Source organism: Desmodus rotundus, chromosome 2, assembly GCF_022682495.2.
Source record: "Desmodus rotundus isolate HL8 chromosome 2, HLdesRot8A.1, whole genome shotgun sequence".
Classification (NCBI taxonomy): Eukaryota; Metazoa; Chordata; class Mammalia; order Chiroptera; family Phyllostomidae; genus Desmodus; species Desmodus rotundus.
This window is the reverse complement of record NC_071388.1, coordinates 202132434-202158493: the sequence shown is the minus strand read 5'-3', so window position 1 is coordinate 202158493 and position 26060 is coordinate 202132434. Positions and strand designations below refer to the sequence as shown.

Sequence of the window (26060 nt, the reverse complement as noted above, 5' to 3'; positions counted from 1 at the left end):
TGGAAGAAGGGGGAGGAAGGCTCACGTGTCCTCTGTAGCAATTGCAGTCAGCCACCTCGTTTATTTTCACTCAGAGATAGAGAAGTGAGCGGATTTTGGAAAATAAAAAGAGATGGTGGTGGAGGTGAGAAGTACTGGGGACACTCCAGGTTCTGGGTTGATTGTGAGTGAAGGTAGGGATGCTACAGGTGTGGGGAGAGAAAATGGCCCCAGGGGAAGGCAGGTGAGGAGGACAAGGACAAGTTTAGAAAGAGCCTTGGTGGCCAGGGAGCTCTGAATGAGAAGAGTCCTTTCTGTTTAGGGGATCCCTGCCCTCCGATCCAGACTCCTTCTAAATTACTTCTTACAGGCTTCCGGGAGTTCTCAGAAGGAACCATGGACCACTGGGGTAGAAAGAGATTCCATCCTCTGCTTTGCCAACAGGACCCAGGAGTCCTGAAACACGCAGTGTAGGGTGCTTCTCTGTTTCCAGAGCTTTGCTCAACCTACAAAAGCACCAGAGTCACTCTGGGTTACAAGCTGCAAAAGGCTGACCTATAAGGAGCCCATGGGAAGCAGATGGGTATTTAAGCTGCAGGAAATCATGTTGTCATTGGCTGGAGAGCAATGTGCATGCTCCCTCCCCACTCTGCTAAGCCACTGTGGTCACCTCCCAAGACCTGGAGAATGTCCCAGCGCCTAGGTCCCCAGTCCATCTGTGGGGAGCCTCATGCAAGCTTCCGGGGAAGATGCCAGCAGTCAGGATGTGGGAGAAGCAACTTCTGATTGTGTTCCTATTTATCTGTGTCACATCCTGTGTTTTCCTTTCGGGTTTTCCTGGGACTAAGGATGGGGTCACTCCAGAAAATCATTCACAGATGGTTTTGTTTTGCGGACTGGCTTATAAACACACAGGCAGCTATACTTATCAATGGATGCAAAAATAATATTGGAGAAGCATCCTATTGTCTTTCCAGACGTTGTTATCCCACAAATAATAAAAAGCGTGGAAGAAAAATTAGAAAGTACTATGCTATAGGAAAAAACTCCACCACTTAAAACTGCACTACTAGGAGCAACAAGGTTGTAACCACTGGTGACATCCTGATACAATATGCACATGCATTTGAACATAAAAGGGACTGTGCTGCTCAAACTCTGCTGTACCCTCCTTCTCACTTAAAAACAGGTATGTCAGCCACATGTGTTTCCCCATCAGAAATGTGCTTCTGCTTTGGCATTTTCCTGGCTGCCCTTTACTCCATTATATGAAATATCATGTTTTTTTTTTTTTTTTTTTAACCTACCACCAATTCAGCTTTGGGAGAGGTTTTCCGAGAACTTTTCCCCTTTATAAACAACATTGCAATGACTATTTCTGTATGTACATCTCGTGTCCTTACCTGATTTGTCTTTGAGCTGATTTCCCAGGAATGCAATCGTGGAGTCCAGGAGAACACGTACCCATATTGCTCCCCAGGAAAACCTTTGGAACAGTGCTCCCTCCTGCCCGGAGAGCGCAGCATCCACGTCTGCGTCTTTAGACAAGGGCTGAGGGTCGTCGCTCTGTGGCCAAAAATGCACTTAAGTGTTGTTTGAATCTGTAGGTCTTTGATTCCCAGGGAGGTTGAATACTTTTATCATATGTCCATGGGCGTTTGTGTTTCGTCTTTCCTAAACTTCCTATTCATGTTAATCTTCATTTTTGATTTGAAATAGCCCTTCATAATAAGTATATTACATTTTATCTGCCATAAATCACAAATATTTTCACATGGTCATTTGCTTTTTAAATGTTTATGAAGTGTTCGTTTTGTTTCTCATGTATCACATTTAAATTTACATAATTAAATCTTGATGTTTTTGTTTTTTTCTTCTTTTATACCAGAAGGATTCTATGTATCAAGATTTTATAAATATTTTTCTATATTATTCCAATCATGCATGAGTTAGTTGTATGCATGCAAATATTTAATCCATTTGAAATTTATCTCTGCATCTTATGGGAAATAAAAGGCAATCTCTTCTCCAGAATATTTAGCAAACCTCCAAGTACCTACTCAGCATTCGCTTTTGGATGTCTGTCAAAGGCACCGCGTACTTACAGACTGTCTTCTCCTTTCCTTCTTTTAAATATTTGCTAGCTCATTACATGGTATTACTGCCATCCCAAGTTGCTCTAAACAGAAACTGGGGGATCAATCAGTACCTGCCCTCCCTGCCCTCCCCACATCCAGCCCCCAGGGATCCCTAAAACCTCCTGGGTAGACCCTCTCAGTTCTTTCTTGAACCACCACAGGCTGCCTCCACCTCCCATCTGCACTAGGTCAGCCCTTTCCCACACCTGTCCCCCTTCATCCCCAACACATTCTTTACACTGTAGAGACTTCATATGATGAAAGTCTAATGTTGTCGCTCCCTGCTGAAAAATTGCCTATTGGCATTTCATTGTTTTTAAGAAAAAGGTCAAAGTTCTTAACTCGATCGTCAAGATCCGAGTGGTCTGGCCCCACTCAGCCTTTCCAGTCTCGTGTTGGGCCCCTCCTACCCGCCTGATTCCTGAACACCCATGTCAGGCTCTCCTGGGTAATGTTCTTCCCTTCTCCTGCCTCCAGTCCCCTCCGCTCCCCTCAACCCCACCCCAGGCATTTCTTCTTGCTACTTGCCCTGATCACGGGGAGCCAGAGGACATGTCCACTGAAGTAGGTGCCAAAATCACACTGGTGTTTGAAGGCAACAGGTGGCTATTTGTATTCAACCCTGATAATCTTTCAGACTCTAGAGGACCACAGGGTAATTCCTGAAGTCGTTTGGAGAGTCGTGCTGTTCACATATCTCATAGAACACTGGTCCCCTGAGATGCTTCGTGGAAAAGTATCTGTGGCCAAATGAGTCTGAGACATGGTACGTGCCATGTGGAATTTCATAAAGGACGTCTGCATGCTAGGCTCTGAGAGGTCTTTACAACAAGGGAAAGAACCTTGTTTTCCTTTTATCATTTTCCAAATATACTTAATTATAGGCCGTTTTTTCCCTCAAAGAAGAACCTGTTGTGTTCGGAGAACTAGTATTGCATGGGAGAGGCTGGTAAAATATTATCTGCTGCCACTGAGGAACAATGGGGCCTCTGCTCTCTGAACTTCTACCTTGGAACCCAATGTTCTTTCTTTATTCCTGAGGTTTGGCAGGACTTACTCTTGGCCGATGATTAAGTGCTCAAAAGCTGCCTCATTAACCGAGTGGAGTGAATTGGGCAAATCATTATATGAGGTCTGTCTGGAAAAAGTTACTACAGTGAAAACAGTTTGCATGACATTGATGTCACCTGGCAGCCAAGGAGCCTGGACTGGAAGGCACATGTGTGAACAATGACGACTTCACTGTACCAGTCAGTGGGGGTGGTAGATGCCTTTGAGTGAGATTGTGTTTTGTGAGGCCTGTTGCATTCAAAATGACGGAGTGAGTAGAGCAACGAATCTGCGTCAAAGTTTACATTAAGCTTGAACATTCCTCCTTGGAAACTATTCAGATATTTCAGTAAGCCATAGCTGTGGGCAACTGGTGCTTGGCAACTTCATTACAACTATGTGCCTGCTCATGTATCACCTCTTGTGATAAGTTTTTTGGTAAAACATCAACTCACCCAGGTGACTCAGTCCCCCTACAGCCCAGATCTGGCACCTTGCAACTGCTGGCTTTTCCCAAAACTGAAATCATCTTTGAAAGGGAAGAGATTTCAGACCATCGATGAGATTCAGGAAAATGCAATGTGGCAGCTGATTGCAATTGGGAGAACTGTGTGAGGTCCCGAGGTGCCTACTTTGAAGGGGGCTGAGGCATCATTGTTTCTTGTATCTTGCATCTCCTTCAGTAAATGTCTCTATTTTTCATATTACATGACTGGATACCTTCTGGACAGACCTTATATAATTAGATTCTCAACCCAATGTCACATTTACCTTCTAAGACCAGCTTTTTCACTGTGGGTTTATGTTGTTCTTCTCTTTCTAGCATCTTTAGATGGGACCTTATATTACTGATTTTTCTCATTTCTAATGTATGTTTTTTGTGCTATAAATTGTCCCCTCAATACTTCTTTGGCTGTGTCCCACAAATTTTAAGTTGTATTTCCATTTTTATTTAATGTAATGTTTTTGTTTGTTTTTTGGTTCCTTGAGATTTTTTTATTTGATCCATGGATTACCTGTAAGTGTTTATATAGTTGGGGCTTTATTCCCCTGCACCTTTTGGCATCTCTCCAGCACCTGGTCTGGGATGTATAAGGCAAAAAGTAACCGCAGGGTGCTCCCCATCGTGTTCCTTGGGTCCTGAGGTTCCTGGCCAGCCTGACCCCTCCTGACCTCTCAGTATCTTCTCCTGTTTGTTTTATATATAACATCCAGGGTTTTTGCTTGTACTTAGGGGGTGGAATAGGAAAAATATTCCACCTTTTTGGAAGCAATGTTCTATCTTTTTTCCATCACTCCGGCTGTTTTTAGAATTTTTCCTTCACTGCTGGCTTTTAGCAAATTGATTATGATGTGTCTTAATATGATTTTGTTGGGGTTTATTCTGCCTGGGGTTTGTTGCACTTCTTGGATCTGGTTTTATAGTTTTCATCAAATTTGGAAAATTTTTAGCCACTATTCCACCAAATATTATTTCATGCCCATTCCCCCTGCCCTGGGACTCTTATTACATCTGTGTCAGGCTATAAAAAATTGCACAAGAGGCCACTGAGTTCTGTTCAGCTTTCAAGCATTTTTTATCTGACCTTCAGTTTGTGTAGCTTCTACTGCTCTGTTTTCAAGTTTACCAATCTTTTCTTCTGCAGCCCCTAGTCTATTAATATCAGTCTGTATTATTTTGTTTTTAATTTGATATTGTATGTTTTATATGTAGAAATTCCATTCAGTTCTTTTTTATATCTTCCTTTTTATCCTTATTTTTTAAAAAGATTTTATTTATTTATTTTTAGAGAAAGGGGGAGGGAGGGAGGAAGAGGGAGAGAAACATCAATGTGTGGTTGCCTCTCAAGCACCCCCTACTGGGGACCTGGCCTGCAGCCCAGGCACGTGCCCTGACTGGGAATCAAACAAGCGACCCATTATTCAATCCACTGAGGCACACCAGCCAGGGCCCTTTATTTTTTTTATGTTTTCCTTTACATTTTGAGCAAATTCCTTGTTTACTCACTATCATCTGTTACTTCCAGATCTCCAACTTTTGAACCGATTTTTCTTCTGGTTATGGATTACATGTGTCTTCTTCTTTGCACTTCTAATAATTTTGTTGGGTGCTAGTCATTGTGAGTTGTTGTCGAGTGACCGGATTTATTGTCTTTCTTTTCAAAGTGTTGGCCTTTGTGTATGTGTGTGGCAGGTAGGTAAGTTGCTTGCCAACCTGACTGATCCTTTCATGGTTTACTTTTGTATTTTGGGAAATGAGTCTGTGGTAGCTTTTACCTAGGGGCCAATCATAGTTTACTGCTAAGGTGAATGCGCTGGCTGATCAATAAAATATCTGCACTCTGACTTGTGAAAGTTTGAATCCCTGCCAGTCCTCTGTGAGCTCTGGGAACTGTTCCCCCTTCCTCTCGTTTGCGAGGCCTGCGGAGTTTCATTTACTCATGCCCAACACCGAGTGACAAACTCAAGGGGCCGGCACGTTTCTGACACTTTTTCTAAGTGGCTCTCTCTTCTGTGGTAGTCTGTCCTAAACATTCCAGCTATCATGGCCCCCCCCAAAAGCAGTTCTCCACAGCTCAGTGAAGCCATTGTTTTCTCATTTGGGTCCAGGCAGAAAGCCAGGGGCTCGCGGTGCTCAGCCGATTTATTTCCCTTCTCTCAGCAGTCACGGTCATGCTCTGCCTGTTGTCCAATGTCTTAAAAGGACTTTTTAAAAATACATATTTCATCCACTTGTCTGATTTTTTTTCTAGTGGGAGTGCAAGACAGGTTCCAGTTTCTCTGTCATGGCACAAGAAGTTCCAAATGCTTTTTGTAGATTCATTTCATCTGGAATAAAATACTTGTCAGCTATGGGGGCATAGTTAGAGCCCCCAGCCCGGGGACTGGCACATGGTATTTAATACTAGGTATTACGATTGTAATGATTTTCATTGATACCATTCAGTGTGGGTCCTTTTAATGTAAGGATTTACTAACAGCAGTGACTTTGGCTTTTTTGGTCTTTTTTCATTTTAATTTATCTGAAGAAAGCATAGAGAGTTAAACATACACTTGTAAATTTGCATAAATACTACCAAATTTGATGCCTACTATACATATTGCCTCTTTGAAAGTAATAGATTGAAAATCGATTGAAAAGATTGAAAGTTCAGACTCTGATTTCCAGCCTTAGTCAAGTAGAAATTTCATTTTGTGTTCTCTTTGCAAATGTTATTCAGGAACAACAGTGATTTAAAAGTAATTGATTTTTCTCCAGCCCAAAGTTTTTTCAAAAGTAAGCAAGTCAATGAAAAAGTCATCTGGCTCAAGCCAGCAAAAGCATAAAGATTTATTAAGTCAGTTATAAGTAAAAAAATGATGACATGCTATGTCAGGAACTTTTCTAGTAAAATAAGCTAGAATATACATTGCCTGGAGCTGGAACGGTGGCATGCTGAAATGCACAAAAACACATGACATTATTAATACGGGGAAATGTAAATGAACCCAAACTTGCTCTTCATAACTCAAAATAAATCTTCAAATGCCTCGCCTAAGACCGATGGCAAGAAACACAAACCCTGTAAGGGAGAGGAGAGCAGCCCTCTCTGGGAGTCATCTGGTTGAAATTTTTCTTGTGTAGCTCCGCCGTCAGCATCATTCCATATTCCTGCCACCAGCATGTGACACAGTGGAGGCATCAAGCTGAGAGCCAGCTGGGGGATGACTGATGCACCTAGGAGCATAGGAGTGTTAGTCTGCAGAATAGGCCATTCGAGTAAATCGAAAGGCACGTGAGAACTGCGCATCCCTCCAGGCTTCTCCCAGAGCACATATGCCGTGAAAATAGCTGCAGACTCTTTGGGCCCCTGCCTGGCACAGAGTCAGCATCGTTAACTGATGTCGTCTGATCCCCAGTATAGCTCTAAGAGCACGGTGGTGATGAAAGTTAGACTGGAACAGGGTTGGGACTCTCTGGGCTTTAAATATTTGGTAAATGTCTATAGCATGAGTTCATCCTATTTTCTCCCGCCTTTCTCTACACCTACCAAATCCTTCCAGTCTAGAGCGAGTCCCAAGAACAGACACATCTAGGGGCCTTGGACTTCCCCTGACTATGTTAGAGACAGTTAGAGATCCAAGAAGCAGTGCACGCACCAGGGTGGTTCTGGACCCAGACTTTGGCACTGAGCTCCCTGAGGAAGCTCTGGGCCAGAGCAGGACTGGACAGACTGGGCGCCAGCTCTGGGGCTGCCCATCGTATGAGGCATCAGTATGGGGAAGTTAGGTCATTTCTGTGGCGACTGTTGCAAAGACAACAGGGCATCTTGACTGAGAATATGCAGTATTGCAGTTGCCAGCCAACGAAAGCTATTGTTTAGTAAATACCTCAGCTACGCTTGTCTTCCTAAATGGTTGGAAAGTAGCACAGATGTATCTATTTGTCGAGGCCTTTGGTTTCTTCCTTTTCACATTGCTCCCTACGGTCTTGTTTATGTCTCTTGCACTGGTCTGCCACATAATGCTGTTTGTCAAGGTTTAGTCTCTACCCTTCTCACTCAGAGCGATTGCCCCATCAGCAGAAAGACAGCCCTCGAACTAGGGAAGAGGCAGCCAACTCCACGTCTTTTCTATTGGTGTACGTGATTTGTATTTACTGCAGGAAACAAATTTACCTGTAGACACTACTGAATTGTAGTGAACCTAATAGGCCCTAGAAGTAGTAAGTGTTTTGTTGGACAGATTTTACTTTAAAAATGAAAGAGTCCAATGCCAGGTAGGAAAAGAGTGTGAAATGAAACAGGCGTGAAATACATTAGTGTGGGATTCTTCCTCTCAAGTGGTCTGTGGTGACATATGGTGGTTTTATAAACGTGAGCGAAACCAATAGCAGACAGAAAAGCACATCAGTGCTAATTAAGGAAGCCTGGAAGTAATTACCCAAGTGTACACTGAAACACTGCCTTCAAAAATGGGCAACATATTTGATGTTGCTGCTTTCCTTTAGCCTGCAACCATAGCAGTTCTAGGAGGTGTTTTTGTTGTTGTTTTTTTAATATCACATTTTACATTTAGCTAAGCAAATGGAGGCATATTTCCAAAGAACTTTTTTTCTCATTTTCCAACTTTGAAGAGAGATTGCCTCCCAAAGTATCTTCTTTCATTCAGCTTTGATGAGGTGGCGATGAGTGTCAGGAGCGCGCCCATTTCGAACCGACTCACTGTCTGGCTTCTCATTCACAAGGAGATGGTTTTGTTCTTGTCACCTCTCATAACAGGCTGTTCCCTGTAAATTGGTGTTCGAATCACAGCGATACCTTCTCATGCCCTGGTTTGTAAGTTTAAACCAGGTGCTCCCTCTGGGGGGCTAAGGATGCCCCAAAATGTTGGGTCTAGGCAGAGTCAAGACCCCAGGTCATAGTTCTCGTGACAGAGGAAGGACAGACTGGAGGGGACGTGAACTTCCCTCAGACCACCATTTCCCAGGGAAGATGGTGTCCAGCCCAGACTTCACAACTGCCTCTCCTTATGGCCTGGTGCCCTTCCTGAGCAGGTCAGTGCCTCTCAGGAGCCCATCCTGGAATTTGGAAAGCGGAGTAGGTTTTCGTAATTGACTCAATCTAGGCACACAGCTGTGCCCTAGAAGTATCCAGAAAATAGTCAGATGTCGACACTCACATGCAGACACTTGGTTGCAAAGAATCATAAACTCTGAGTGCGGAGCTATCTGAGATGTCAGGAAAATAAGACGATTCAGCTGACTAAGTGCAGAATAAAATAGAGTTCCTTAATGAAATTAGGAGCCTGAGTTTGCTTTCCTGATAAACTGCAGAAGAAGGTTTGTTCAGATGTAGGAGTCAGCTTCAGTTAATTAGTTCAGTTGATTAAAGTAAATTCTTTTTTACCAGTGCTATTTTTCTAAGCAGTTTTATTTAATTAAAGATCCTTTGTCTGGAATTTCGGGAGAGTTCTGCACTTTATACAAACAGCAAATTGGGCTCCATTGCTGGAGATCGTGACCCCAGGCTCAGGTCTTTGCGCTGCCAGGGAAGTGATGGGTGACAGCCGCTGGCGCAGCTCACGGTCTTGTTACGGGTGAGCAGAGAGAGACCCGAGTCTAGAGGCTCTCTCCCCCACCTGGGTTCTTGTCTCGCCCGCAAGACATGAATTCAAGTGAGAGACAAACACGCACAGTGGAAATGAGATATAGCAAGTTTATTTGTGAAACACACAACCACAACGCTGCGAGCAGGCACCTATAAAGTTGTCAGTAACTCTGGCAGTCCGTTTGTTCCTATACTTGAGCGAAGGCTACAAGTGGGTACTTAACTAATCTAGGTACACCCACTGTTGGGGTTCAGGGGTTATATACCCTAGTTAGCTTCCAGGGCTGCCCCTCCCTCTCCCCCTTCTAAATCTTGGGAACAACGTGCAGCTACAAAGGCTTTCTTTCTCAGATAGTAAAGGCTTTGTCCTAGTTAATGAAATTGTTACGGAGGCCTTCTTTCCCAGCACAGGGCCCCTTCTTCCTGCTGTGTAATTCCCACTTGTGACCTTCAGGTAGTAACATTGTTGCAAGAGCCCCCTTTTCTCAGCACAGGCTCAAGGCCTCCCCTCTCCTGTACTGTTTTGCTTGCAATGCTAGGGATCCCCAGCAATCTTATCAAACCAAGCTCAGGACTGCTGGTTTAATAGGTGAGACATGTTTTCCTTCTGCTTCTAGCTTCCTGTATTAAGTTCTTCGTCCGATTGTCACAGCGAGGGCCCTGCCTTCATTTCCCCTCTGGCCACTCATTCCTAGCTGCTACCTGACAGCCTCTCCTCCACTTTTCTTCACTCCTTAGGGGAAGAGTGTGACATCGATATCAATGAATGTGACAGTAACCCCTGCCATCACGCCGGCACCTGCCTGGACCAGCCCAATGGTTACACCTGCCACTGCCCACATGGCTGGGTGGGAGCCACCTGTGAAATCCGTAAGTACTTCTGCCTCTTAGCCACTGTTAGTTAACCTCCCGTTTTCAGTCACCAAGAAGAGGATGCGGACCGAGCTCAGCCAGCTCCAGGGCCGTGAGGCCTGGGCATCACCTGAGTCGCCAGGACTCCTGAGCCCCAGGGTGGTACTCCTGCTCACCACCTGCTGCCACCCCCACTCCTTCCTGAGTCTGAATTCAGCCTTTGCTTGGGGACGTGGAGGTGCAGGTGTCATCCAGGGTTCAAGGCCACTGAGACAACCAAAACCATGCTCTGTGAAAACGTGTTAGAATCTGTTAGAATAGGAGCAGGAAATAGAGTTCTCTGTGTTAAAAATGCAAAAACAAAAACCACCACCAAATGTAAAGTCACTTTGCTTTTATGTCTTCGAGTGTCTTCAAACACATTAGGTTCCCTCAGCTGCCTTGAGAAAAGTCCAGCGAGGATGAGCAGAAAAGAAAACCTGAAACACATTTTGAGCGGCTTAGAGCTAAGTGTTCTCCAAGGACGGACCCACAGAAGTTTGAAGTGCAGCCATCGAGATTCTGTACATTGACATAACGCATCTACCAGGACTGAAGTGAGAAGGAGAACTGACAAGGATTCCGGTTTCCACTCTTTTGTAAACTGCTGAAAGTTCAGCTTTCCGAGTGGTTTTCTTCTCATTTACATTAGTCAGGGCAGTTGGATCTTTCCTGAAAGCTCCCTCCTGGCGCCACTCACCCCCGCCCCTACTCATCATCTGGTAAAGACAGCTCACCTGATGGTGAGTTTGGAAAGCGACAAATCCACACAGAGCCCTGCCTGCCTGCCTGTCTGTCCGTCGACCTGTCCGTCTCCCTCCTGAGCAGGCCTCTCTGCTGCCCACGGGGTTTGAAGAGCAGGACCCTCACGGATGGTCCACGCGGCCTCTGTCTGAATGGCTAATTCTTAGTGTGCGTCTGAGGGGGGTGCTCAGTGTGAGGAAACCTTGCTTTTCACAAGGGTGGGCCACATTCTCCACTTGACCAATAGTGAAGGTACAGTTTGGACTCTCATCTGCTCATTCTTTTTTTTTTTTAAATTACTTTATTGTTGTTCAATTACAGTTGTCTGCATTTCCCCTCCCCCACCCCCCGCCACTGCCCCCCACCCCAGCCAAACCCACCACCCTCCCCTGCTTCCACCCTTCCCCTTGGTTTTGTCCTTGTGTCCTTCATAGTAGTTCCTGAAAACCCTTCCCTCCACTGTCCCTTCCCCCCTCCCCTCTGCCTATTGTTAGATTGTTCTTAACTTCAGTGTCTCTGGTTATCTTTTGTTTGCTTTTTTCTTCTGTTGATTATGTTCCAGTTAAACGTGAGATCACATGGTATTTGTCCCTTACTACCTGGCTTATTTCACTTAGCGTAATGCTCTCCAGTTCCATCCACGCTGTTGCAAAGGGTAGGAGCTCCCTCTTTCTCTCTGTTGCGTAGTATTCCATCGTGTACATGTACCACAGTTTTTTGATCCACTCACTGAAGAAAGAAATTAAGGAAGACACAAACAAATGCTCACTTTGTTCTTGCTCTTGGCTCAGAATTTGAGAGGGAAAGACAGTAGTTATTTTTATGCCCTTCCCTCCACCTCCCCAAATGCTCCTAAACAGAATGGTCTTAGGACCAACTGTCCATGCTGAAGATGGGTGAGAAATACTCTCTTGTTGAAGAAAGAGACAGGGGATCCATAGTGAGAATGCTGAGGGCTGGGATTTGGGCTAGGGTGTTAAGTCTGGTGTGCTGGGATCTCCGGTGGAAGGGACCACAGACTGGGTCAGCAGGACCTTGCTTCTCACCCTGCTCGTCTTGTGGCCACACTTAGCTGTGCCGAGCCTCAGTGTACTTATCCATAAAATGGGATCCGTTTTCATTATAAAATTTGACAGTTCCACGAAATGACCAATTTTGCACCTTAGGGAAGAATAATATCTATTTATAACTTTTAAATTCTAATTGTAAAGATAAATACACATAGGAGAGTATGGATAAGAAGTCAGGAACACACGGGATGTAAAATCTAAATTTGACTTCCTCCGGTGATGGTACAGGCGAAACATACACAAGGAACAAAAAGGATAAAAGTTGGCTTCCTATTCTACCTCCATCATATTCTAGCTATGTGACCCATGCAAACAAATTTACCCCTTGGAACCTTGTTTTCTCATTTGTAAAGCGGTGAGAGGAAGGTTGTTGTGAGGATGAAAGGAGGCAAATGTGTGCATATTTCTGTATGCAGTAGGCACTAAATGAATGCTAGTAGCCCTTTTTCTTTCTACTCTATTGTTGCCCTTGTGCCAGAAGCTATTCCTGGGGAGGATGAACCTTTGTAATCGTCTTTTTAGATGATGCACGTGCAGGGCCTGGGCCACCCTGAGTGTCTGAGGGTGGTGGGCCCAGCACTCATGTTGCCCCACGCCTGGGCTCTTTGTCCGTCTAGAAGAGCACTTTCCATTTGGTGAGCCTGTTTGCATCTCTCCATTCACCCGATGTGTTAAAATAAATGGCATCATAGGTTAGGCACTGCAGGTTCCACTGCTGGGTGCTTCACCCTTGACCCGACTGTAACAATGGAGAACACGTGTGGGAGGTCTGCGGTCACACATAGCTGGAGCTGGTGGCCAGTGTCTGCATCAAATGGAAGGAATCCAAGGACCAGGATGCATGCAGAGTCTGGCATGGCAGTGGGCAGGGGAGGTAGAGAGGCCTGCAGTCCTGTGTGAGCCATGGGTCCATAGAGGTCTCTTTCTAATCCTAAGCATCTGGGAGCTTCTGAAGTGGCCAGAAGCCAAGAAGAGGGTCCCTGGGTGGTACAGGTTTAGGTCGGTAGATCTCAACAGGAAATCGCAGGCATGCGCAGCAAAGAGAGAGAGCCGAGGCCCACACAGCTACGTGGCCTGGATGGCTACTGAGTTGTCAAAGGCAGTGACGGAGCACCCCTGGCCTGACCTCTGTCTCCAGAGGCCACCTCGCTCACCTCCCTTCCTTATGCTCTCTGCTTCAGCCACACGGTCCTGCTTTCTCTTCCTTGAACAGGTCAAGTTTATTGCTGCCTTCAGGATCTTTGCCTGTGCTGTTCTTTATGCCGGGAACACTCTTCCCTTGGATTTTAGCACAGCTGTCTTCCCGTCAGCTTCCAGATCTCCATTTGAGTTCATGCCCCCCCTGAAAACTGAGATCTCACAGTGAAGGGCACCGAACGTGAAAATGAATCTACCTTTTCCACAGCAGTCACTACAGACTCTGCGACCTCAGTAGGATTTACATGCAAATTAATACCAATTTAGTGGCTCCATTTTGGGGGCTACTTCCTGTGCCAAGTATTCCTCCTAATAATAAATGTGTCTTAGAAATTGCCCCATTAGAGATGCTATCTGGCCCTGATTCAGTAAAAAGAAGCAGAAATCAAGCAAACCATACTGATTTATCAAAACCATCAACAAAATTGATCCAAAACTACCCTAAAATGATCTTTCAAATAGTTCTGGTGTTCACATATTCTGAGGCAAATGCAAACCCTAAATTCTGGAAATTAACCAAACAACCCTGGTGAAATTTTAATTTTCTGCCACTCATTCTTACAACCTTGGGACTGATCACATTTTTTTTTTAGTTTTAACAAAATTTTTGCCTTCCTGGAACCAAGGTCTAAAAATCAAAGTTCCCATGAGTTTTTACAAACAGGTGCCGTGTATCACCGGTGCAGGTGCTGCAAGATTCACACAGTTAGAGTCACACTCAATCTCGCCGGCTGACCGTGGGCAAGCTATAGACACTAACCAGTTGAATCTATGGTTAAACTATTGAATTCCTGATATTCTGCAGGTAAGAAATAGGAGCATAGGCTATCTTGGATTCATGCATTTAATCAATAAAAATGTTAAATGTGAAAGCCCTTTGGAAAACACAAAACCTCAAACAAATTGAGTTTAAACCAAAACACAAGTGATCCCTCAGACCCATAAGTGTGACACCTTTTCCTGAGCGGTTTATGTGCTTATGATTCTGGTCACACACCTGCTGGGGTCACTGAGGTCATCCCTTCTAGCATGGGCGCTAGCATGGGCAGGTGCACGGTGCTTCCTTCCCTGAGCCACGCTGTAGCCAATGTAGTAAATGATTCATGCACTGAGAGTCCCAGGATGCAGCTGAGCGATGACTTATGAGGAGCGCTCCTGGGCCAGGAGACGGCAGCTGCAGCCACCTGGTGCAGACGTATTTGCCGCCTCTTGGACCAAGTGTTGGATTTGTTCAGATCCAGCCTGGCTACTAGCCTGATTAGCCTGTAAAGCAGCCACCTTCCCTTGTCAGAGTGATTTTAGATGAGGGTAAGGTGGGAAAAGCAAAGGGTGGGGCAGGGTGAGAATGAGGAAAGCCGAGGTTTGGGGAGAAGTTTCGAGAAGGTTTTCCCAAAAGGCCAAACAGCTTGGAAAGCAGCGATTTGGAAAACAAAGCAGATGGTCAGAAACACGAGCAGTTTAGGTGGCTCATTGGGCCTGGGACACGTGCTGAGCGCAAAAGCCAGTGTGGTCGTCTTTTCGCCGTAGCAGCCTGGTGGTCGTGTGCTCCCTGTGTGTGTACAATATGATGTGCGAGCTGTTTAGGTGAGGTTGTGCACCCGCCCTGAGATTTTATAACTCACGTGGCCCTGCTCTAGCAGGCAGCTCTGAGCCCTCCACCAAGCTGGAGCCGAAGACGGCACTGGCTGCCTTTCTGTTGATGCTGAATGGCTGTCAGCACAGACTCGGTGAGTGTTGGACTCCAGCCTACGACTGGCTTTTTCAGAGAATGTCGAAATACTTGGAAACCAAGTGAGTCACGCTTCTCTTTCAGCCAGAAAAATGAGTTGTCTCTCTCCCCGTGCACCAGATAATGCCAAGTGAAATGACTGCCGATTTGGGCACTGCATCTTGGTTCTAGTTTCACAAAACACCTTCTCTCCTCCATCATGTCCATTTCTTCTCAGTGATTTCTGTCGGTCCCTCTGCCTGTGTGTGAGCTGGCACCGGCGGAGCCGTGCATGCGCTAATGGGCAGTCTTACAGCTCGGTGAGCGAGCTAGACTAGACTTCAGGCGAAGCTAGACTTCAAGGGCAAGTGTTGGTGAAACACTCGGGAGTCCGCAGATCTGGATGCAAACTCAGAAGTCACGTCAGTTGTCCCGTCCCTCTCAAACTCTCAGGAGCCATCCAGGCTTGGGGCATGGGCCGTGGTTCGATTAGGCTTCTAGGAGAGGGTTCTGTGTGCCTGGATCCTTGTGCTCGGCTGCAGACGGTAACTTTTCAAGGTAAAGAAGAGCAGATTCTTGGATTCCATGGTCACTGAAGATGTCACAAAGATGAGGCTGTGAGAACCCAGAGGTTGCAAATACTCTCCCCTAAATGCAACCATGAGAAGAATCAGGAGGATTTCCCGGGAAGACAGGCCCATTCCCAGCCACCCGCTGAATCCCATTTTCAGGCATCCAGAGTCCTAACATGCAAGTGATGGGCCGGAGGTGATGGCCATCTTTTTACTTTTGTTAATTGTTTTATTCACTGTGGGATGAAGAGAGAGAATGGGAGTGGGTCCTCCAGCTGTATCTGCAACATCGTATTACTTGAAAAAAAACACTAAAGCAAAACTGCTAAAATATGAACGTGTATTAGCTTTGGTGAGTACAAGGGTATGTGGGCCTATTTTCTGAACATTTTTTCTAAATGTGTAATAGTTGATAATTGAACATGTAAAAATTATGAGGCTGAGATAAACATCTTTATACACAGGGCTTTGTACACTTATGTGACAAATTCCCCAGCATAAATTCTAAAAATTGGAACTTTGGGGTACAAAAACACACCGTTTGGTCCACGTAAGCATTGTGTATCAGTCTGAGCAGCCCTCATTTCTGTACCCGTATCAACTGTGGTTATCGAAAACTTTAAGTCATGTTTGGGAACTGATAGAGGAATTGCACTTATTATGAAGCGAAACAGTGTTCTGTGTGTATTTCTTTGGTGGGTTCCTTTTCCATCCTTTACCCATTTTTTATGGCATGTTCATGGTTTTTCTTAATGATTTGTAGTAGGCCCTTATGTATTAGGATATTAGCCCTGGATCTGGAAAATCCGCACAAAATAAACCTTCCAGTATGGATGGTCCTTACATTCTACGTTACCCATGCAAGGACGGGAAAGACCTGTCCATGCCAGAGGCCATAGCTCGTTTCCAGCCATTTGCTTGTCTTTGCTTTCAGACCTCCAGTGGAAGTCCGGGCACATGGCAGAGAGCCTCACCAACATGCCCCGCCACTCCCTCTACATCATCATCGGGGCCCTGTGCGTTGCCTTCATCCTGATGCTGATCATCCTGATTGTGGGGATTTGCCGCATCAGCCGCATCGAGTACCAGGGCTCCTCCAGGCCGGCCTACGAGGAGTTCTACAACTGCCGCAGCATCGACAGCGAGTTCAGCAACGCCATCGCCTCCATCCGGCATGCCAGGTGGGCCGCTGCGTGCGCAGGAGGAGGGCCGAAGGAGAGGCTGCTTTCACACTTGCCTCTCAGGACCAGAGCTGTGTTATAAATAGTGCTTTACACCCACAGGGAGATGTCACAGAGTGACACCCAGGTTCAAGGTGCTGGTGAACCTATTGAGTTTTGTCGGGGGACAGATAATGAGGCTGCTTTATAAGTGGAACTCTTTTCATTTGCTGCTAGCTTTCTGTTTTCATTGGATACGGTCACTCATTAATTTATGTTCGCCTGTGCTATATAATATCCAATTCTTAATCACTGTGTATGAATCATTTCTAGATGATTTCTCTTTTGGCATGTCTGTAGCTGTGTTGGTCTTCAAACAGTCGGTGTAGATCTAAATTATTCCATGTGACTTAAGGGCTTCCTTTAAAAATGATAAACAGCTGTCCTTTCTCTGTTGGAGTTTTTTTGTGTTCTCTGAACCAGGTCCTTTTCTGGAAGAAAGGCTCTCAGAGGGACAAGCAGCTGGTGTGATATCACAGAAAGGGTGTGAGTTCGGGCGTCTGAGATACTTCACGGAGCCCAGCTACCCCATTACCTGACTGTGGATTTTAGGTTATTTAACCTTCCACAGCACAGTGTCCTCAGCTGTGGAAAGGAATAACCCCACCTCCTAAGAGAGTTATGACAATCAAATTAAGTGACAGATAATAAAGGATTGTTTAAACAGATACTTCTCCAAATCTATCATAACACTAAGAAAATCAGCTAATCTAATATTTTGTTGACTTTTTCAAGGAATATTTATTACAAAAAATGGTGATACTGCATGGTAAAGAACATCATCTTTTCTTTTAATTGATAAAACAAGCTAAAGTACACAGTTCACAAAGTCAGTGTGCTACAGTAAAAATGGGCAGAGCTTGCCGTCTTAAGTTTGAGGCTCAAGGGATCTCTTTGCTGCATTGATGGGGTCATCGCAGGTCAATATTGATCAAGATACAAGCAGATCCAACTTCTGTCTGAATGGCATGGAAGCTCAGAAGTTCAGAAGGTTTGCTAGCTTCAAAAGGACACCCCCAAAGCCAACACTGAGATCTTATAGCAACTGGCCAGGCCAGTGAAAGCAAAAGCCAGATCCTGGCTTCCAGGCAGAGGAGCCAGTTGGCAGACACAGAACATCTGTCCCGGCACCTGCACGAGCCTCCCTCTTGTAACTATGAGCAAGAGAAGAGTTCCACCTTCTCTAAGTCAGGCCAGACACAGCTGTCTGTCACTGCCTCCTTCCTTTAAGACAACTCGGCAACACAGCTTTCAGGAGGCCCTGAGACCAGTTCCTTCAAATCTCATCTTAATTGTTTACTTGATTCATTTTTCTACAACCTGTGCATAAAGAGCAGTGGCTTTTCTATTACTTCAAGTCCGACGGGTCCTGGCTCATAGCAGCCTTACTAAAATGGGAAGCCTTACTCAACTTTGATCTGAAATGGATGGGCGATCTTGGTTAGTGGTTGATGGAGGATGTCTTCCTCTGCCCAGGAGAGAGATTCATCCCAGAGCCCCAGCTTGGTGAGTAAGTGGTGCCAGCTTGCAGGAGTCCTGGCAGCATCAGGAGCCCAGTGGATGAGAGATCAAGGGTGTGAGAAGGAGGGGAGAATAGACAAGTTCATTTATTGTTCAAGGGGTGCTGGAAGCAACCTAAGTGCCCATCAGTAAATGAGTGGATCAAAAAACTATGGTTTATTTACACAATGGAATTCTACGCAGCAGAGAGAAAGAAGGAGCTCATACCCTTTGCAACAGCATGGGTGGAACCAGAGAGCATTAAGCTAAGTGAAATAAGCCAGGCAGTGAAAAACAAATACCATATGATCTCACTTATAAGTGGAACCTAATCAACAAAACAAACAAGCAAGCAAAATATAACCAGAGACACTGAAATTAAGAACAAACTGACAGTAACCAGAGGGGAGGTGGGAGGGGATAATGAGGGGAAAAGGGGGGAAGGGTTTTCAGGAACATCTATAAAGGACACATGGACAAAACCCAAGCAGGGTAGGATCAAGGATTAGGAGTGGGGATGGCTGGGGTTGGGGGAAGTGGTAGGAGGAAAATGGAGACAGCTGTACTTGAACAACAATAAAAAAATGTGAAAAAAAATTAGTTTCACAGCATAAAATGCCCAAAACAGTTAAAAAAAAAAAAAAAGAGTCCCCAGAGGGGTTTCGTGCACCAGGAAGAAGCAGAATCTATGACTTTATACCAAGATGTACTGGGAGACCTGAGACATCGGGTTCTCCCACCCCGAGAGGGGTCTCTAGCTAAGTAAGATCCTTTTGCATTCAAGAGGAAGAATATTTTATTTCAGCCTCAGACTGATTTAAAATAGATCCTTCTGGGATTCCTGCTTATATAGCCCACTGGGAAGATATCTCCTGAATTGTCTTGGAAAGAAAGGATAAACTTGAAAGCATTTGCAAACCTTGTTCTTATTTGGTGCCGATTTTTATCAAAAATATTTACTGCAGAATTCCTAACCAACAAGCTCCTACATGCACCAGTGACTTCAGATAAAGCCACTGAAGTTAAAACAGTACCTTCTCACATATCTGGGAACATTCCCATCTAAAGGTTTATTCAGTTACAACCTGCGGTTTCTGCACTGTGGCTTTCTAGAGGCCCGGGCTGGGTCTCTGGCTGGTTGGCCTTTTTTGCTCTCTTTTCCTGGAAACCTTGGAAAGGCACTGACAAAACAGAATGCTTTTGATATTACCTTCTTGCTCGTTTTCAGCAGTGGCCTGTACCTAAAGTTCATTACATGGCCTGTCTCCCTGCCGCTAGCCTGGAGGCGACATTGGATCAGAATGATACAGCTCAGCAGCCACACAGGACAACTGAGTGGGTGGTCTCTGACATTCATGAGTGACTGAGTAAGGCTGTGGTGACTCTGAGGTCAGCAGTCAGCTGGTGCTGCTGCTGGACTGAGAAGGAGCTCCTCTCTCTTGTCCTAAGAGTTATCTGTTCTGTGGCTGCTTTGCTTCCCCTCGGGATGGAGAGTTTGAAGTCGGCCGGAGCAACACCATGACTCTCCAAGTGTTGGAGCTGAGGCCACGTCAGATTGCTCACTGCTCCGCCGGTTGTGAATGCCTGGTTACGGAAAACAAAGGACACAGTCCCATTTTCTCAAATAGCATCTCCCAATTTGGGCCTTTTCCAGGTCAGACCCACCTGACACTCTCCGCAGTGTTGTTTGAGCTGCTGACTTCCAGGGGAATGTGAACTAGAAGGATGTCCATTCTGTGATCTGCCTTGCAACTGGGGGCGGTTGTCTTTTGTTTTTCTAGTGAAATAAGGTATAGCAGACTTGTCACCAAATAGGACATCTGAGATGCCGGTCACATGGATACTATCACCACCGTGGCTCAGTTAGTGCTTCCATGATGGTTAACGTGGCCGGAACTATGCCAACTCCTCGGGAGAGAGGGACTCCAGCCTTCATCTACGCCTCAAAATATTCCACTCTGTGGGCCATACAGTCTCCAGGGCTCTGCCTACTCAATTCTGCCTTTGTAGCAGCAGAGGCATTACGAATGGACACAGCTGTGTTCCAATAAACCTTCATTTAAAAAACAGGCGACAGGCTGCAATGGGCTTGCGGGCTATAGGGTGCTAACCTCTGGTCTACATTCCACTTTTCTATAGCTTCAAAATTTTTTATATGATTAAAATTCATTAAATTAATATTATTGGTGGTGTCTTGTTACCAATGTACCAGCTATTTTATGAGAAATAGATTGTCCAAATATTTGCACCTTAAAGTGCCCTCAGAAATTTTCAGACTTGGAAGAAAGACCCCGCTGGCTTTTTCACTGGTGCACCTTTTAGGGGCCTCAGGGTTTGCAGCCCTCACTCAATTTAGATACACGGACTGTGGACTGGACACATTCATGCACGCACGATCCCAGCCCTTTGGGGAGGCATCACCTTTTAGACATGATTTTACTGAAGGCTTTTTAACGTTGCAATAATAGCTGTGGTTTCCTGGCAGAATGCTTTAACTTTTTATTTCTGCATTTTGCCTGGTATCCATCTGACATGGTTTATGCCTACATGCTTCCGAAGGCCAGTAAATCTTGAGTGAATGGGAATCCGAGATTGGAGACTATTTAAAAATAAAAGATCACATGAAAAATGCAATGTTTCTCATTTCCCACTCGATTCTACTTTTCATCTCTGTCCGTGAGAAGACAGACTTTTCAAGATATGAAAGAAATAAATAGGAAAGGGGTAGGTGAGATGTAAGCCATGGGAAATACGCCCCTTGATGTCCTTGGGTGCTCACCTTAGCAACGTTTTTAAAATTTTAGCTTCTTTTAAAATTTCTTTTTTAATGGGACTCATTGGACTTGAAACAGCTAAAAATGTTGTCTCTAACAGGCAGGAGGGGTGGTGGGTTAGTGTGAAAGATTGTTTAAACCCCATTGCACATCAGGGGCTTGTAGGGAAGGTGAAATATACAAATATGCAAATCTGTTGGCACAATGGCTTTGTGCTCAGAGAAGAAACAATGGTGTGTGTGTACGTGGGTGTTGCAGAGTAATCGGTGGGTGGGACTGGATGGCACATCCCGTGGACAGACACCTTATTTGAACTCATTTCCTCCCTTGTCCCTTCCCCTTGTCTTGGGGCCTCACATGACTGCTGAGTCTTCACAGCCCTCCCAGTAGTCCCATGGGGAGGCTGACTGCCCACGGTCCAGGGAAGACCACCCTGCCACTGTGCATGCCAGCTCTACGCTGAATGTCAAGTACACTTGCCTCTCTAAATCCCTCTGGGTCTCAAAAGAAAAAGACAACGTAATACACATGCTTCTAAATCCTGTTGTAGAGCTGTCAGGCCTGACTGCTTCGCCAAGATTTAACCTACAGGCTTCAGCATTAATTGGGACTCTACATTTGGTGAAATTCATTTCTTGCCTCCTGCACCAAAGACTAATATTTGTACTCATTCAGTGTTACCACGAGGAAGTCTGTGCTTGCTAGAGAATATATTTTTGTAGTCCCATTTGATTCTTGAACATAAGTTATTCCTACCATTTGGCTCTAATAGGACTCGAGATCCAACATCTATCTAACCAGAGTCCTTTCTCCCTTTGACTTCAGGTTTGGAAAGAAATCCCGGCCTGCAATGTACGACGTGACCCCCATCGCCTATGAGGACTACAGCCCCGATGACAAACCCTTGGTCACACTGATTAAAACAAAAGATTTGTAATCATTTTTTTGGATTATTTTTCAAAAAGATGGGGTACTACTACACTCATTGAAATATTTTTAAGAAAATAAAAAGCTTAAGAAATTTAAAACATTATAGCTGCTCAAGAGTTTTCGGTAGAATATGGAAGAACCAATTTTTCTGCAGCTTTTAGTTTGGAAAAAAATATTTTAAAAACAAAATTTGAGAAGTCCATAGACTACATTCTCACGTACCTTCAGCTCTCTAAACTGTGTGCTTCGACTAGCGTGTGGTCTTTTCACGGTAGACGCTGTCACGACACCCAGATTAATTTCTGGGGTGGTTCCAGAATAAATTTAATCAAGGAGAAGTTTCTAGTTGACGTGCGCGTGCCGGCTTTCTGAGTAGAGTTAGGAAACACGTAGAGTGTGACGCATAGTACAGTAGACCCTAAAAAAGAAGTCTGAGATGTGTGTTTTGTGAAAAAGAAACTAGTTACCTTCACTATTCCTAGCCCGAATGAAATTAGCCTTTGCCTTATTCTGTGCATGGGTAAGTCACTTATTTCTGCACTGTTCTGCTGAACCTTGCAGAAACGTTCTCTTGAGTTTGTTTTTGTCGTTTTTGTAACGGTCGTCAAGCTAGGCCTTGACAACGTACGTCAGGGGAGGGCCTCGGTGGGCAAATTACGATTGAGTTGGGTCTATATTTTGTTTAAAAAGTCAAGGGTTTTTTTTTTTTATTGTGAGTAAATTAAATTTACATTGAAGTTGTCCGTTGCTAAGAGGTAGTAAATGTAAGGGGGTACTGGTCCCTTCCGTAGTATTTCTCATAGTGCATCTTTATTTATATCCAGGACATTTTTGTGGCTGTATTTGATTGATATGTGCTTCTTCTGGTTCTTGCTAATTTCAAAGAATATTGAATAAATGTTACCAAGTCAAGGAAGCCCTTGTCTCTCATTCTTTTGAAATGATAATAAACGTTTTGGATTTGATATTGATTGTCCAATAAACCATTCTGCTGTGTTTCACACTTTAAATATTCTAAGAGGAACATTTCTGTGGCTGCTAGAGACATTCTCCAGCCTTCCAGAAGCCTCCTGACCTCCTCATTGTGAGTGAACCATCCCTACCTTCTCATAAATGTGAAGGATGGGAAGCGAAGAACAAGAATCCTCGTCTTTGCTTCTGCAGCAGAATTTGCCAGTGAAATGCAGCAGGTGTGACTGCTGAACTCCAGAAGCACTTCTGGGCGTGCTGTGCAGGGCAGTGTGTTCTCACGAAGCATCCTCCACGCTGCTCTCCCGTGGGTGTGAAATCAAACTGCCTTAGCACACAGCCACTTGGTCCTTAGAAACCTGAAGGCAGCTGAGCGCCAGCCTGGGTTTAATTCCACTTTGTGTGTGAATGCCTTGCTGAAGTCCCAGAGTCATTTAAAAAACAAGATCACTTTATCTTCACCTAGCAACATTTGGTAAGGCCAGGAGAAGCCCTGACATCAGGGGCGAGGGAGGGTTTTAGGCAAAAAAAGAAGTATTTAAGACACTTTTCCTTCCCTTTCTTCCCTCCAAACATCTGTCCCTGATCCTACAAATGATATCACAGTACACCCACTCTCTGATGATTGAATGATAGTGCAAAACATTAATATTTTTAGTCTAAGCGTTTGGGAGTGGACTCAGAACAAATATGGATATACTGGTTGCACACCCACGGGAACGCACACAGGCCTTGCTTAGGTCCAGCTGAGACCATCTGTGGGTCGTGTGGCGCACCAACACCTCCGTCCACGGGAGAGGGCCTAGAAACGCTGGTGCGTGTTGAACTCGGTGTCCCACCTTCTCCCCCTCACGCCCAGGAGAAAAGACAATGTCTGTGCTGCTACGTCTTCTTATTGATCTTCACACGGAAGCTGCTTAGATCACACATGCTCAAATTATTTCTGATTTCTCCCAAATTCTTAAATTCATTGTATGTGATGCCCTCTGAAAGGCCTTGTTTGGAAAACTAAACAGTCTTTTATTAATCATAATTTGTCTTTTTCCAAGCAAATTCACGGAATCTACTGCTTCAGGTTATGGGCAGACTGGTCTGGTTTCTGGTCGGCTGAGAGCCGGCACCAAAGACACGTAAGGGCATTGCCTTATTCATTCGGACACTCGATAATAACAACATGTCTCCCTGAGCACTTGTTCTGTGTCAGGCAGATGGTGAGCAACAAACACTGCGCAAATGATCCTGGCTCCCGAGTTCATGGCTTGTTTTGAACCAGACCTTTATCTAACGATCAGACAAATAAACACAGTTGTACTTGGAAGAGCGTGGTGAAGGAAAGGGAAACATTGCCCTTCGGCTGCTCACTGGCAGAGTGGACTGGGATCTTGTTTTAATCATTCACTTGCTCACAACTGTGGACAAGTGACTCTCTGGGCCTACACATCATAACTGGGGAGCGAGGAAAAATGAGAGTAGCTTTCCTGGAGAACTGTCATGAGAATTAAAGGGCCGACTGTGTGTGAGTCACTTAGCCCACCCCCAGCACACACGAAGCATTCAGCACATGTTAGCTAATATTGTTGCTGCTTTCGTTCTTATTTTATTTTTTTATTGAATTTATTGGGGTGACATTGGTTAGTACAATCATACAGGTTTCAGGTGTACAGTTGTATAAGCCATCATTTGTAGACTGTGTTGTGTGTTCACCACCCCAAGTCAAGTCTCCTTCCGTCGCTGCTTTTGTCCTTGTGGATGCAGACCGTGTCACAAAGTAGGTTAACTAGGTCGCGTTGGTGAATGTCTGCGATCCTCAGGTAGTGCGCGTCACGGATGGTGGACGAGTCACTGGCCTTCCGACTGCATGGAGCACTTTCTCTGAGTGTGGCAAACACTCTGCCGTCTTGTTGTTACGTTGCACTATTTGTGGACCACGCAGACATAACACTTACCCCATGGATGTTAGGGGCTAGAAGGAAGACAGATGAAAAGCAGGCCATTGCAGCAGCTTTAGATAACGGGATTTATGGGAGCTCTGAGCAGGGAGAACCTGCTAGATTTCTGTAGAAGCCAGGGAAGACTCCTTGATATGTAACTTCTAAATCAGGACCTAACGGGTGGGTAGAAATGACCCAGGTGAAGGGAGGGGGAATGCATAAGGTCTCAAAGATTGGAAGTGGGCACTTCTTAGGAACTAAAAAATGTTGAGTCATGGTAGAGCTTCAACATGCAAGGTCAGGATGAGCATGCACTGCTCTATGACCCAGCAATTTCACTCCCAGGTAAAAGCCCACAGGCAACTAAAGCATGTGCAAAAAATGTCTTGTTCAAGAATGTTTATAGCAGCATCATTCATAATAGTCTCCAATACAATAGAGAACCACTAAAAATAAGAAGTAAAGAACTACTGAAATATGCAGCAACATGTCTGAATCCCCCAGGCACAAATCTGGAGCCAAAAAGCGAGGCACAGCAGAGGACATAATACATCATTCTGTTTATGTGAGATTTTAGATTTGGCGAAAACCTATTTATGGTGCTAGAAGTCCAAACAGCAGTTGGCTCTGGGTGTAGAGGGTGGGAGGATTGTCTGGCAAGGGGCTTGAAGGACAGTTCTGGGATATAGAAATAATTTATATCTTGACTTGAATGATAGTAACAAGAGAGTATACATCTGTCAAAAGTCTTCAGACTATACACTTAAGATCTGTGCATTTTACTGTGTATTCATTTTTACAGATTAGTGGTTTTAATATTGGGGGATGGGTTGTTTCGTACCAGGACAGGAAGAAGGTCAAGGTCCTGTGTTGGCGGGGCAGGATGACTCTGAGCAGAAAGGAAATTCAGTTAGTGCATTTTAAAGTCTAGTTTCTGGATTGAATCAGCAGCCCCATGATTTTGTAATGGGCCTTTTGCAAGAAGGAATTTCCATGCTAGCTATTAAATTTTTCTAATCTAAAGATTAAGATTTAACCCACAGACACATTCCCAGTCTGCCGTGTGGCAGTAAAGACCAACTGACAACCAATCGTTGTCATCTTTCTGCTGGCTTATTCGAAAATCTCCAAATTGCTAAATAAAATGTTCACAAAACTGAAAATCTTTTTATTGTTCAAGTAGTCCATGTGGAAAATACTCCATGGCCAAATTATATTTTAATAAGGTGATTTCCTGCTTTCTCACAGAAAGCCCCTCGACAATTTGAAATTCTGATCTTGCGGTTTTCTTATATTGG

General features: G+C 44.8%; 1 protein-coding gene across 1 annotated transcript in view; it reads left to right on the top strand.

Moving 5' to 3' along the window:
- Positions 1-22774, top strand: part of DNER (delta/notch like EGF repeat containing) — a 252031-nt gene extending 229257 nt beyond the window's left edge. Inside the window, exons 11-13 of the mRNA XM_053919153.1 lie at positions 9995-10126; positions 16373-16619; positions 21758-22774. Of these exons, the coding sequence (XP_053775128.1) occupies positions 9995-10126; positions 16373-16619; positions 21758-21869 (491 nt within the window). The 3' untranslated portion in view covers positions 21870-22774. The remainder of the gene's footprint in view (positions 1-9994; positions 10127-16372; positions 16620-21757) is intronic.
- Positions 22775-26060: the final 3286 nt, after the last annotated feature.